The 13339-nt window shown below is 44.7% G+C and overlaps 1 protein-coding gene across 2 annotated transcripts in view; it reads right to left on the bottom strand.

Moving 5' to 3' along the window:
• HHIP (hedgehog interacting protein) overlaps positions 1 to 11124 on the bottom strand; it is a 110686-nt gene extending 99562 nt beyond the window's left edge. For both annotated transcript variants that reach the window (XM_084856173.1, XM_084856172.1), the window contains exon 1: positions 10281 to 11124. In XM_084856173.1, coding sequence (XP_084712299.1) covers positions 10281 to 10553 — 273 coding nt within the window. In that variant the 5' untranslated portion in view covers positions 10554 to 11124. The remainder of the gene's footprint in view (positions 1 to 10280) is intronic.
• Between the last annotated feature and the right edge of the window lie 2215 nt (positions 11125 to 13339).

Raw genomic sequence — 13339 nt, 5'->3', positions numbered from 1 at the left:
TTAGCATTTATACTGAAGCTATACAAGTAGACACAAGGCTCTAGGGAGTATGATGAACTTATACTAGGAAAAGTGAGCAGTCTTGGGAAACAGCACATCCTTGTCTTATTATGTTGTGAACTTTGTAACCTTGGGAACTGTACAGAACCTTCCACAGGCACTGATTTATGCATGCTTATGTATGGCTTATTATACTCCCCCCCCCCCCCCGAAACACACACATAACACAAAACATGGATAATGTCCCAGCCATAGCCTACATTCTGGAAGATTTTACAACGTAGAATCAATTTGATACTCGACACTTATTAACATTATTCAGACCATGGAGTATGTGGGATATGCAATGTTCCAGTATCTGTAACGTCACATTGAATAGTTCTTTTGGAAAGGGCACAGTAGTTTTTTGCTACATTACTCCATTCATTCTGCCTGAATTTGGGATACTTTTGATGCCAGATCCAGCATTGTTAATTCAATTTAGATTCAGCCCATAATTAGTGGGTTGGACTCGATGGTCTTATAGGCTCCTTCCAACCCTACTATTCTATGATTCTAGTGCATACTGTCTCATGGCTCTTCTGAGACACCAGAATTCTGTAACATAATTTTGGATTCATCACTGTTTATTGGCTTTGTGGCAATCACATGGTGTCAAATTAGATCAGAAAATGTGTTTCACTGTGCTAAGTAATCAGTCAATGGTTTTATTGCATTAGTGCCAGTGAAACAGACCAAACAGACCAAAGTGATTGGGATTGTCTTGGTGTAAGAATACCCAATTTAATCACAGGGTATTTAAAGGCATTTGCTAAGCATTATTCTTTTAAGATACTCCATACCCATTAAGTACTGCCCCTTCAAGAAACTGTAGTGTACTCTCCTTGAGCAATATCTTGCATTCCCAAAGGCTAACCTAAGGACAACAGACTTGAATAGCTTCACGTTCAAACTGATAGTTTAAGTAAGCAGAATCGCATTTAGCAGATTAATCCCTTCTGTGGAAATAGGCTCAGCGCTAGGTTTTTGTGATTTCTAAGTCAAGGTGGGCCCTCATCCTTATGGTCCTAATATGTCTTCAAAGGCTGTGTCCAGATGGCAGCACTCTGCACTCTCAATTTGGCACAACAGCAAACAACTGCAAGTCCCAAGATAAGCAAGTATGACTTACTTGGCAATTCTCAAGCTTGCCATAAGGAACTAGTCATGTAAACTGGACAACCTATGCATGTTGTAAGAGGATCAGAATAAATGATCCATCAAATCCAGCATTCTGTTTCCAACACCTAGCCAGATACCTCTGAGAAAATCACAAGCAGGGTATGATGAGAATAGCCCTATATGGTTGCTCTGGTACTGCTGCTGAACATGGAAGTTCTATTTAGCTGTCATGGCTAATACATATTGATAGACCTAACCACCATAGATCGGTCTAATAAATTTTAAAGTGCTCTAAGACATTGTCCATTACATTTTAGTGATATTAATTTCATCACTTATCTGTGCTGAATCTACTCTTAACCAACTGTGTGACCAAGTTCTAGCATCATGAGAGCAGGAAAAAAATGTCTCTTAGTAAACTCTCTCAACACCATTCATAATTTTATAAACCTGTCTTATTCAGTTCTCTTTTTTCTAAACTCAAAATCCGAAATGCTTTAGTCTTTCCTTGTAATGAAGGTGCTCCAACTCCTTGAACATTTCAGTTGCCCTTCACTGGACTTCTTCCAGTTCTACAGTATCCTTTTAGAGATGGGAAGTCCAGAACTGTAAACACTGTTCCAATAGGAACTACACCATAGATCATCAACCTTCCCCAACCTGATGCCCTCCAGGTGTTGGACTACAGCTCCCATCACCCCAGCCACTGGCTGTGCTGCCTGGGAGTGATGGGAGTTGTGGTCCAACACAGTTGGAGGGCGCCAGGATGGGGAAGGTTGCCATAGATTTGTATAACAATACATTTGCCACTTTATTTTCAATTCCTTTTCAATTAATTCCTAACACTTTGTATTTTTCACTGCTACAACATACTGTTTTGATGTTTTCAGTGAACTATCCACCATAAGGAGCTCAAGATCTCTTTTCTGGGTAGTTACAACTAGTTCAAATCCATGAATTAGTATCTGGTATGGGGTGGGTGTTTTTTTTTTGCTGCTCTAGTGTGCATTACATTGCACTTATTTGCACTGAATTCAATCAATTATTTTCTACTTCATTCATCAACTTTGGAGAGATCCTTTTGTAGCACTTCATAGTCTGCTTGAAGTTCTATCATTCTAAATACTCTTGTGTAATCTGCAAACTTGGCTACATCACCACTCACCCCCGAGCACTTATGAATGAATTAAACAACACTGCCCCCAGTAAGATCCTTAGGAGATCCTATTGCTTATTTCCATCTAGTATAAAAACTGTCTACTTCTACACTCTATTTCATGCTTTTTTAACCAGTTGCCATTGGTGAGGGCCCTGGAAAAATGCTTTTAGGAAGTCTGGGTATATGGTGTCTACTGGATTGTTTCCACCTACATGTTTGTTGACATTTTCAAAGAGATATGGATAGCAATGGAGACTCTGTTCTTAAGTGCAACCCATATTGGTACAGGCTGAACACAACTCACCCAGGTGGGACATAGGAAGTTGCCTTACATCAGATCACACTAGAAGTCCACCTAGCCCATTATTGTCTACTTTGATTGGGAGAGATTCCACAGGGTCTTAAGCAGAGATCTTTCACCTGTTACCAGGTTCTTTTCATTGCAGATACCAGGGTTGGAACCTCAGACTTTCTGCATGTAACGCAGGTGCTCTACTGAGTCCTCCCCAAATTACAGATATGCTATCTGAGATCTTTTTAATTGGAGATGCCAGGGATTGAACTTTGACCTGGGGCCTTCTGTGTGCAAAGCATTCTTTCAAGCATTCTTATGTCCCTACCCAATCTCTGCAATCATCAAAGGGAACACTTGTGAGGGTGCCACATGCTTCTGAGGTTGGTCTGAGAAGGACTTGCAGTAGAACATTCAGTGTTGCAGCACCTACCCTCTGGAACACTTTCTCAATGGGCCCTCAGAGTTTATTTTATTTATTTTTATTATATTTTTATACTGCCCAATATTCAAGGCTCTTTATGCAGTTCACATTTAAACTGTGTAAGTCACCCAGTGCTATTTTCTGGGACCAACCCACAGGTATGAGTTGAACCACTGTAGAACAGTACCTCCAACTCCCAATTCACAGAGGCGACCCAGGAGGATACCATGGTCAACAGTATCAAGAGGTCAAGAAGAAGTAACAGGGTCATGCTCCCCCTGTCTCTCTCCCGAAGAAGGTCATCCATCAGGGCAACCAAGGCCGATTCCGTCCCAAAATTGGGCCGGAATGGATCCAGATAATCAACTTCATCCAAGAGTGCCCACAGTTGAGACACCACCAGTCTCTCGAACACCTTATTCAAGAACAGGGTGTTTGTGACCAGACAATAGTTAGCATAGATCTCTAGATCAAGGGAGGGTTTTTTCAGGAGTGGTTGTACCACTACCTCCTTCAAGGCAGTAGGAACCACTCCATCATGCAATGATGCATTCTCCACTCCCCTGAACCATTCAGTCAGAGTTCTGACATTTAGATGTCTTCTCAAGACCCATCTCTTCACACAGGCTTACCCTGAAGTGTGACCCAGCCAGCTATGGTCTGTAGCACACAGTAGAGTGCATGGATTTACTGCTGATTAACTTTTGTGTGTGTTGTTTTACTGTTATATTTTATTGTTTTGATATTACACTTTATGTACATTGCTTTAATGTTCATTGCCTTTGTAAAAAAATGGTATATAAATTTGAGTAATAAATAATAAATAAATAATTCCAACCCTGTTCAGTTCTTGGTTTCACTAACTAGCAAATCTGTCATAGACATAAGAATATGGATTAATTGGAGTAAAAGTACCAAAAATGTAAAATTTACCTTTAAGAATGAGCATGCCCTGTGTAAAAGATTTGTTATACTCAAATTCCTTTGCTGTTCCAAAAGCTATGTAAAACCATGAAATTACAGTGCCTTAAGCTTATGCAGCATCTTTCCTAATTATCATGCCTATTGCTGACTAATTTATAACATCTATTAACTCATCCTTTAATCTCTACCCAAGGGAAGGTGAAGCTAAGAGAAGACAGGTAAGAAATGCACAGGAACCTGTGGTTTTCAAAATTTAGTACTATTAAGTTGATGGTAAAAGGTGAACTAACATACAGGTATGCAATTTTGTTCAACTTTACAAAGGAATCTGGTAAATACAACCTGCACCATTTCAGATGAGTACAAGCAGGCAAGTGGTAATGGATTTCGGAGACAAATTGTAGCATTCAGTTCAGATGTTACCATTAAGCAACATTTGATATACCAGTAACTATTTCTCAAAACAGAATGCTTGTAAGATTGTTCAGCTGCTAGCTTGAACAAATGCTTCTTTGGTAATATAGTGCTAGATTATGTCATTAAGGAGTCTAGTTTCAATTTTAGGGCAATATGTAAATGGATCATTGTACCAAGGCAGCTGTTAAAGGGACCCTAAGATGAGTTATTTGTTTAGTTGGATGTGTCCAACAATAGCTTTTGTTCAAGAAACAGCTAGAGCAAACAAATGATTGTAAAAGGGCACACCTGAAAACAATTACTTTTCACCCATTCTTCTGACAGCCTTGGCTACGAAACCTTCTAAGGTAGAGAAGATTGCTGTGCTTGACAGCCTGAAAGCCAACTTCTAAAGACCACAGGCAAAACTTTGGTGTGGCATTATTTGCTTATGGGTTTATTGAATCAAATGATGAACAGAGCATAACCTGGAAGGGATTAGGAGGAACTGAGGCAAATAGTGGTGACAAAAGATGAAGTTCTCAACCTAACTGATAAGTTGAAAGCAAATAATCACGAGGCCCAGATGGTATCCATCCTAGAATTCTCAAAGAACTCAAATATTAAATTGCTGATCTTCTAACCAAAATATGCAACATGTCCCTAACATCAGCCTCTATACCAGAGTATTGGAAGATGGCCAACGTAACCCCAATTGTCAAAAAGGGATCCGGGGGGATCTGGGAAATTACAGGCCAGTTAGCTTAACATCTGTTCCAGGTAAATTGGTTGAAGGCTTTATTAATGATAAAATTAGTAAGCATATAGAAGGACAAGCCCTGTTGGAAAAAAATCAACACGGCTTCCGCAAAGGTAAATCCTGTCACATCAACCTTTTAGAGTTCTTTGAGAGTGTCAATAAACATGTAGACAGGGGTGATCCAGTAGACATGGTTTACTTGGATTTCCCAAAGGCTTTTGACAAAGTCCCTCACCAAAGACTCCTGAGTAACCTTAGCAGTCATGGAATAAGAGGTCAGGTCCTCTTATGGATCAGTAACTGGTTAAAGAACAGAAAGCAGAGAGTAGGAATAAATGGTAAATTTTCCCAATGGAGGGAAGCAAATAGTGGGGTCCCACAGGGATCTGTATGGGGACCAATGCTTTTCAACCCGTTCATAAATGATCTGGAATTAGGGGTGAGCAGTGAAGTGGCCAGGTTTGCCAACGACACCAAATTATTTAGGGTGGTTAAAACAAAAAGGGATTGTGTGGAGCTCCAAAAGGATCTGTCTAAACTGGGGAAATGGGCATCTAAATGGCAAATGCAGTTCAATATAAGCAAGTGTAAACTGATCCATGCTGGGGCAAAAAATCCCAACTTCAAGTATAACCTGATGGGATCTGGGCTAGCGGTGACCAACCAAGAATGAGACCTTGGGGTTGTGGTGGTTAGCTCAATGAAAATGTCAACCCAGTGTGCAGCTCCTGTAAAAAAAAAGGCAAACTCCACATTAAGCATAATTAGAAAAGGAACTGAGAATAAAACTGCCAATATCATATACTGCCTTTATACAAGTCTGCGATGCGACCACACTTAGAATACTGTATCCAGTTCTGATCACCATACCTAAAAAAACGATATTGTGGAGCTGGAAAAATTGCAGAAAAGGGCAACTAAAATTATCAAGGGGTTGGAGCATCTCCCCTATGAGGGAAGGTTACAACAGCTGGGATTGTTTAGCTTGGAAAAAAGGAGGGCAAAGTGAGACATGATAGAGGTGTGCAAAATGATGCATGGTGTGGAGAATGTGGATAGGGAGACATTTTTCTCCCTCTCTCATAATAGGAGAACCCAAAGGGGTCATCCCATGAAGCAGATTGGTGGGAGATTCAGGACAGATAAAAGGAAGGACTTCTTCACACAGCGCATGGTTAAACTATGGAATTCACTACCACAGGATGTAGTGATGGCCACCAATTTGGATGGCTTTAAAAGGGGGTTGGACAAATTCCTGGAGAAGGCTATTAATGGCTACTAGTCCTGATGGCTATGTGCAACCTCCAGGACCAAAGGCAGTGAGCCTTTGTACAGTAGTTGCTGGAGAACACGGGCAGGAGGGTGCTCTTGTGCTTGTGTCCTGCTTGTGGGTTGCTGGTCGACAGCTGGTTGTCCACTGAGTGAATGGAATGCTGGACTAGATGGACCCTTGGTCTGAACAGGCATGGCTCTTTTTATGTTCTCAAGGATAAAAGGTCAATGACATCATGCCAACAGCAACAACAGAAATTAAGGGAGACTGTGTAATTTCATGTCTGTGCATTGAAACAGTGTTGTCAGTTCCTGCTCTGCACTACTTAAGAGGCTGGCAGCATTTCCATTGTAAATACAGATCAATAATTTGATTATAAAATTGCCAGAGGGCTATTTTTTTAGGGTACTTGTAATTAGAAATGTCTGCTGAGCACACTTAGTTACTTCTAAAAACTGCTGAAATATCTATTCCTTGGAATACTCGCCCTTGTCTGTGGATGAATGCATCATAAGTGCAGTGTCACTTCAAAGACATCTGAATGTACTTCCTGGAGCCTTTCCAGAGTATCCTGTTCAGAGCCTGCCATCTCTAAATCTACCCATGAAAAGCCATCTATTATGTGACCTGTGCATTAGAAGTGGCAAGTTTCTGAAAACTGTCCCATGTAGAAAATTCAGCCTCCAATCCTATGCCCGCTTACCTGGGAATAGGTTTCACTGTATTCAATAGGACTTATAGGCATGTGTAAGATTGTACTGTGAGGCTGGAATCCTATGCACCTGAGTGTAAATTAGTGGGACTTACTTCTGAGTATGAATGAATAGAATTGCACTGTTACCACCACTGAAATGGAAAGAATGTGCTTTTGTTTGTTAGTTGTAGAACATCGCAAAGTTTATTACCAAGTTTTAAATGATATTACATCTATTGATATAGATGGTACGGCCCAGGAAAGGAGGTGTTATGATGTATACTAAGCTCTTTTAGTTAAGTGTGTTTTTAAAATGTCATCAGCCACAAAATGGAAAAAATGTTGAGATACAACATAAGACACAGAGATCAAGTTTTATAACTGCCTAGAAATGCAATGATTGTCTAAAACCTGTTACCACCTTGACTTCATTACATACAGCGAGCTTTATTTATTACAAGGGCTTCCAGTGAGTTCATGTAGCAGATGCTGCTGCTGCTGCGGCTGCTGCAGTGGCTAGAGATATTACTAACCGGGTAAATTAAGGACATTTTTCTCCCCAGCTTTACTCTGGCATTTGTGGGTTTCAGTTAGAGCCTTTAGGAGGTTATCTGAATGTAGTTAGTGTGTAGTTTAATGTGATTACCACACAGGAGCTTTGCTGACACTACCTCTGGCCAAACATGCGGAGAAAATATCCATCCAAACTCCTGCTGCATCTGGTAAGAATAGAGTTGCCTTCACTGAAATCCCTGCAGCTAAGACAGCTCTCACTCATCTAGGAGCTGAGGCGACAGGACAAATGCTCTCTCAAAAGGCATGAGCATTTGGACAGAGCTGGGGACTGAAGGAGAATGATGTTCTCCAGTTTCACCCATTAGCGAACCAACCAACAAACACAATGGTGTTGTTGTTATTCTTTTGCCATAAGCAACAGGACTCTGTGTGTGGGCAGCAGTTTAGTGGGGAGGAGGATAAGTCGACCCCTTTTTGTCCTATTGATTCCCCCCTCCCTATTTGCATGACTTGAGCAAATTAAATGATGCAATATGGCTTTTTGTTACAAAACAAAGTGAGAGATACCACCCAGACACATATGTTGATTCGTAGAAGCTGTTTACATGAGAATGGGGTGAAATCTACCGTGAACTGAGCATAAAAATTCGATTCAGGCTGGGTATTTTTTTTATTATGCTTGGGCCAGAAAGACTGAAACACAAGTTTTCCAAGACGCTCTCAGACCTTGACAACTGCAGTGTTGTAACGGAGGAATTCTTAATTAAACCTAAAAGCTGGCGGGGGGGGGGGGTAGGGAAGAGAGAAGGAGCAGTGAGAAAGACACCTGATTGTTTATTTCACGTGCAGTGATTCTCAATGACATTTATTCATCACGTTTCTCTCCCTAGTTCCAGAATTACACATTGCCCTCCTGAACAGAACAATACCCGGAAAAACTTATAACATCCACAGGTTGGAATGAAGCAAATTGCAGCCCTGTTAACAGACACCCTCCTTATCCTAGGTTGGCTAGAATATCAGTTCTCCTTGCAGTTCTACCAAGTGTAAAGGAGAAGAGTTCTCCTTCCACAAGTCAGTCCAACATTGAAATTGTCATCCTACAGAATGGAAATATTATGCAATATATATGATATGTGTGAGCGGGGACAGCGCACTATACTTTCTATTTATCCCGTTTGGGAGAAACCAGTATCACTCCATATACTTTTATCCTACTACCCCAGTTTGTGGTGGAACAACATTTGTGGAATACTCTCTCCCTCCCTCCCCTCTCCTTTTTCTCCAGAGGGAACAGACTTAATAGGTGGAAGAGCTCGTAAAAAGTTTGCAACCTCCTGGCATCATCTGCTCTCCCAGTCACCATCTGCTACCCTAAGTTTCCTGACCAAACATGTGGAGGGAATCGTGCACACTTTTCTACCCTCAGAAAAAATAAATGGGAAACCACCACCACCTTAATTTACAGTTCCTCTGGTGCCAGGGCATGCCAACTGATTCCAAGAAAATCCTCCAGATTTTATTGGCAGTATCCATACGCCTGCCCTCCCCTGATTCAGCCTAGGGCGAGATTCTACCTGCATCTAACTAGGAGCTTCTTTCTGCTTTCTTCCAGATGGGGCCATCTAATGACTGGGGCTTCCTTCCCCATCTTTCCCCATCCTTTTTATGTCACTTTCACTTTCCCAATTTTGTCCTCTTTTTTTTTTTTTAATAGGCTGTAAACCTGCAGGCAGGGCTTGTTCCTTGTACACTAATTATTGCCTAGTTGTCACTCTAGAGTTTGAAGCAGGTTTCCCTTATCTCGCGCCCTCCAGATGTGTTTGCCTACAACTTCCATCACCACATCCCAGCATGCTGTCTGGAGATGGCGGGAGTTGTAGTCCAACACATCTGGAGAGTGCCAGGTTTGGGAGGGCTACTTTAAAGCACTTGAACATCATCATAATCATAATGTCAACTAGTTTTCCCCAAACTGTGGTGCTTCAGAGGACTAAGGGGAACGTGGCAGCTCAAGGTAGGAACCCACCTGCCCACACACACCTATATGCATGCAGTATGTTCTTAACATTGGCACATCATCCTATGAGAGACTGGAAAGCAATTGAGATATAATAGTGCCATAGGCTCCTGTATCCAAGAGGAACAACAGTGCAGTGCTACGCAGACTAACTCAGAAGTACGTCCAACTAGGTTCAGTTGGGCTAATTCCCTAGAAAGTGTGTTGGCGACTGCAGTTTAAGGCATGCTGCTGGTGAGGGATGAAGTCCCTTCCAAGGCTTTACAGGCTCCTTCACTAAACAGAAATTGATCCAGTTGAAGACCTCTCTCTCCACCCCCACCTGCATCACTTCATGCATCTGATGAGGTGGGCTGCTGACTGTGACCCCACCAATGCTCATGACACCGTCAACGTGCCGCTCTCGCCTTCTTCTCTCTCCCAGTTTTCCCGTTTGTCCCACTTGATGCACCTTTCCAAGTTCACTGATGAGAAATGACGACCAGGGCACTCTTGTGACGGGAACACGTTCAGGTTCTCCCGGAGTGTCTCTGCTAGCCTCCCAAATCCTGTTGGCTCTGGAGCCAAATCCAAGTTCCCCGGCTCAGGTGAGCCCTTGAGCTTGCAACGTACACACGCAGCACTCTCACCCCACCCCGCCGCCTGCCCCATCGCAGCCTACCTTGTTGTTCTCCATCTGCAGCAAGCCCTGGCTCTCGGCCCCGGGGCAGCAGGACAGGCGAGGGTAGAAGCCCCGGCACACCAGCTCCACTCCGTTTGGCGGCTCCAGGAGCATCAGCCTCCTGTCCCGCTTCTTGAGGCGCCTGGGGGGGCTGCCGTTCAAGCAGCGTCTCCGCCTGGCCCCGCTCTCGCCAAACTTGGCCTCCGCTTCGAAGAAGCAGAGGACCACGGCCACCAAGAGCAGCTTCAGCGGGAGCATCTTCAGCCCGACCATGCCCGCCTGCCTGCCTCCCTCGAAAGGCTTCAAGCGCTGGCTGGCGTGGCCCAAATCCCGAGGCAATCCAAGCGCGCGCGAAAGCTTTCCTGCGGACAACCCGAAGGCGGAGGAAATAAGAGGAATAAAAAGAGGAGACGCGGGGCCGGCGAGGGACCTCCGAGGGGACCCGCGGGTGACGCTGAGGGGTGTCTGGCGAACAAAAAGCGCACGCGGGCCAAAGCAGCGCCAGCGGGACGGTGCGGAGCGGTCGCGCAAGAGCGGCGCGCGGCTTCAACAGGCAGCGCCGCCGGGGCGGCCGGGCGCGAGGAAGGCGCGCTGCAGTTGCCGGCCCGAAGGGTTCCCCTGCTGGCGCGCCGAGAAGAGGTCGAGGCGGCGGCGGAGGCGGCGGCAGGGCACCTCTCGCCGTCCCGCAGAAAGGGGGCTGCAGTTCAGGGAGGACAGCCCGGCTGGGGTGGCGGTGGCGATGCCTCCTCTTCTGCTGCTGCCTCACCAGGGCTCTCATGTTTCGCTCCCTCTTTTCTTCTTCTTTTTAAGCAGCGCGCGGGGAGGTGCTGCCACCGCGCGCCCCTTCACGTCACCGAAAGAGGGGCTCGCGGGGAGAAGAGAGAGCACGCGAGAGAGCGTGCGTATCCGCGCGCGCGCGCAAGAGAGAGAGAGCGAGCGCGCGAGCGAGCGAGGAAGCGAAGGCGCGAGAACGCTGAGGGGCGCGTGCGCGCCGGGCGCGAAGAGCTTGAGGGAGTCGAGCTCGAGAGGGGCGCGGGGCAGGGCAGAGGTGTGGGCAGGGCGGCTACGCAGCCACTGTGGGCTTCGAGCAGCAGCAGCAGAAGCTGTGGCGAGGGACAAACCGAATGTGGGTAGGGGAGCTAGGGAAGGAATTTGAGGGAACTGCCAGCCCAGTGCCCGGGGCTAGAACTCAAGGACAGAAGCAACGCGACTTGTGACCCACCCTTTTTCTGCCAGAGTTTCTGTGCTTTAAAAAAAAGTATTTATATTAGACGGCTACCACCCTTATTTAAAGGCAAAACTGAAGTACTTTGGCCACATCATGAGAAGACAGGATACCCTGGAGAAGATGCTGATGCTAGGGAAAGTGGAAGGCAAAAGGAAGAGGGGCCGACCAAGGGCAAGGTGGATGGATGATATTCTGGAGGTGACGGGCTCAACCTTGGGGGTGGCGACGGCCGACAGGAAGCTCTGGCGTGGGCTGGTCCGTGAAGTCACGAAGAGTCGGAAGCAACTGAACGAATAAACAACAACCACCACCCTTATTAAGCCTTTCCAGGAGGTATACATAAAAAAATACGTAAAGCAGAATTAAAATTGAAAACCGGGATTCTAAACAGGAATTACAAGTCTAAAAGCCTTGGAGAATAAAAAAACCCTCTTCACCTGGCACCAGAAATATAACAATTGGGAGTGCCAGGTGCTCGGCTCTTGGACGGAAATCCAACAAACGGAGCTACCACCAAGAAGGCCCTGTCTCTGGTCTCTGCCCACCTTGCCTGAGATGGTGGGGGCACCCTGAGGAGAGCCTTTGAAGATGACGAAGGATCTTCTCAGTGGTGGCACCTTAGCTATGGAATAGCTTTCCCAGAGAGGTTTGCTTGGTTCCTTCTCTATGGTATCTTTGGCATCAGGTGAAGACCTTTTTATTCACCCAGGCCTTTTAAATATATTTTGAGCATCCTGTTATTTTTTTCAAAGAACACTTTCAGTGTCAGAATTATGGTTCACTCATTGGTTTTATTCTTCTGCAGCAAGATAGGGCTGCATTTTACTGTTTTCCCCCTTTTCATGGCTGCACTTTAATCTTTTCATTGTATCATAATGTTGAATGCTATTCTTTGCTTTGTAAGCTGCCCAGAAAACATCTGTTTATGTCTGGCCATGTAAACATGGTAAATAAATAAAACGCAATATGGGAGCAGACATTCCTTTAATAACTGTACAGCATGTAGAAATTCAACCATTTCCTGTTGTTGCATCTTTTTGCTGGGAAGACCTTTTGCTCTTGCATTTCTATCTATCATGCAACTATTAAAGCACTGGAGTCATGTCAGGAAACAAAAAAAGATACCAGTCCAAAGAAATGTGGTTTGTTTACAGTGCCCATAGGCAATGGTTAATATTTCATTCTAAAACTAATGCCAAGGCACTCAAAGCTGCATGAAGAAGCTGGTGTGGTGTAGTGGATATGGTGTTGGAGTAGGACTGAGTAGATGGAGCATGACCTTCAGTCAGTCTTTCTCTCACAACCCAATTTATCTCACAGGACTGTGAAGGTTGGAGAAAGAACTGGATGTAATAAACAAAATGTAATAAAAAATCATAGTTTTGACACAGCTATGTAGAGGTGGCATGTGGCTGTCACAGTTAGGAAAACCCACTTTGCATGTGTGCAGAATATTGTTTTTATTTATCAGTTCCTTAGGACTCTGGTCTGAAAACAGCTCAGGGACTGAGTTCACACAACAGAGTAGTCCTGCCTAGGGATGTCAGAGAATTCCACCATGGAGCTTGGTGAGGCCGAATGCCAGTGCATTCAGCCCCCTGAAATCCGTGGCGGAACGAAGCCCCCCGCCCCACCATCCCGCGAAAGGCGTGCGAAACGGAGCACCTACCTGCTGCCGTTCGCGCTGCTTTGCGAATGGCGGCCGCATCTGCGGCCGCCATTCGCTTCTTCATTATAGCCGTGATAGGCTACGTAAATACTTACGTAGCCTATCACGGCTAACGCAGGGATGCCATTTGCATCCCTGCGGAGGCTGTGATAGGCTACGTAA

The sequence above is a fragment of the Heloderma suspectum genome, chromosome 5 (genome assembly GCF_057233095.1).
Source record: "Heloderma suspectum isolate Gila_16-S chromosome 5, 16-S_ref, whole genome shotgun sequence".
Classification (NCBI taxonomy): Eukaryota; Metazoa; Chordata; class Lepidosauria; order Squamata; family Helodermatidae; genus Heloderma; species Heloderma suspectum.
The sequence above is the reverse complement of the archived record's forward strand: the minus strand, read 5'-3'. Positions and strand labels throughout refer to the sequence as shown.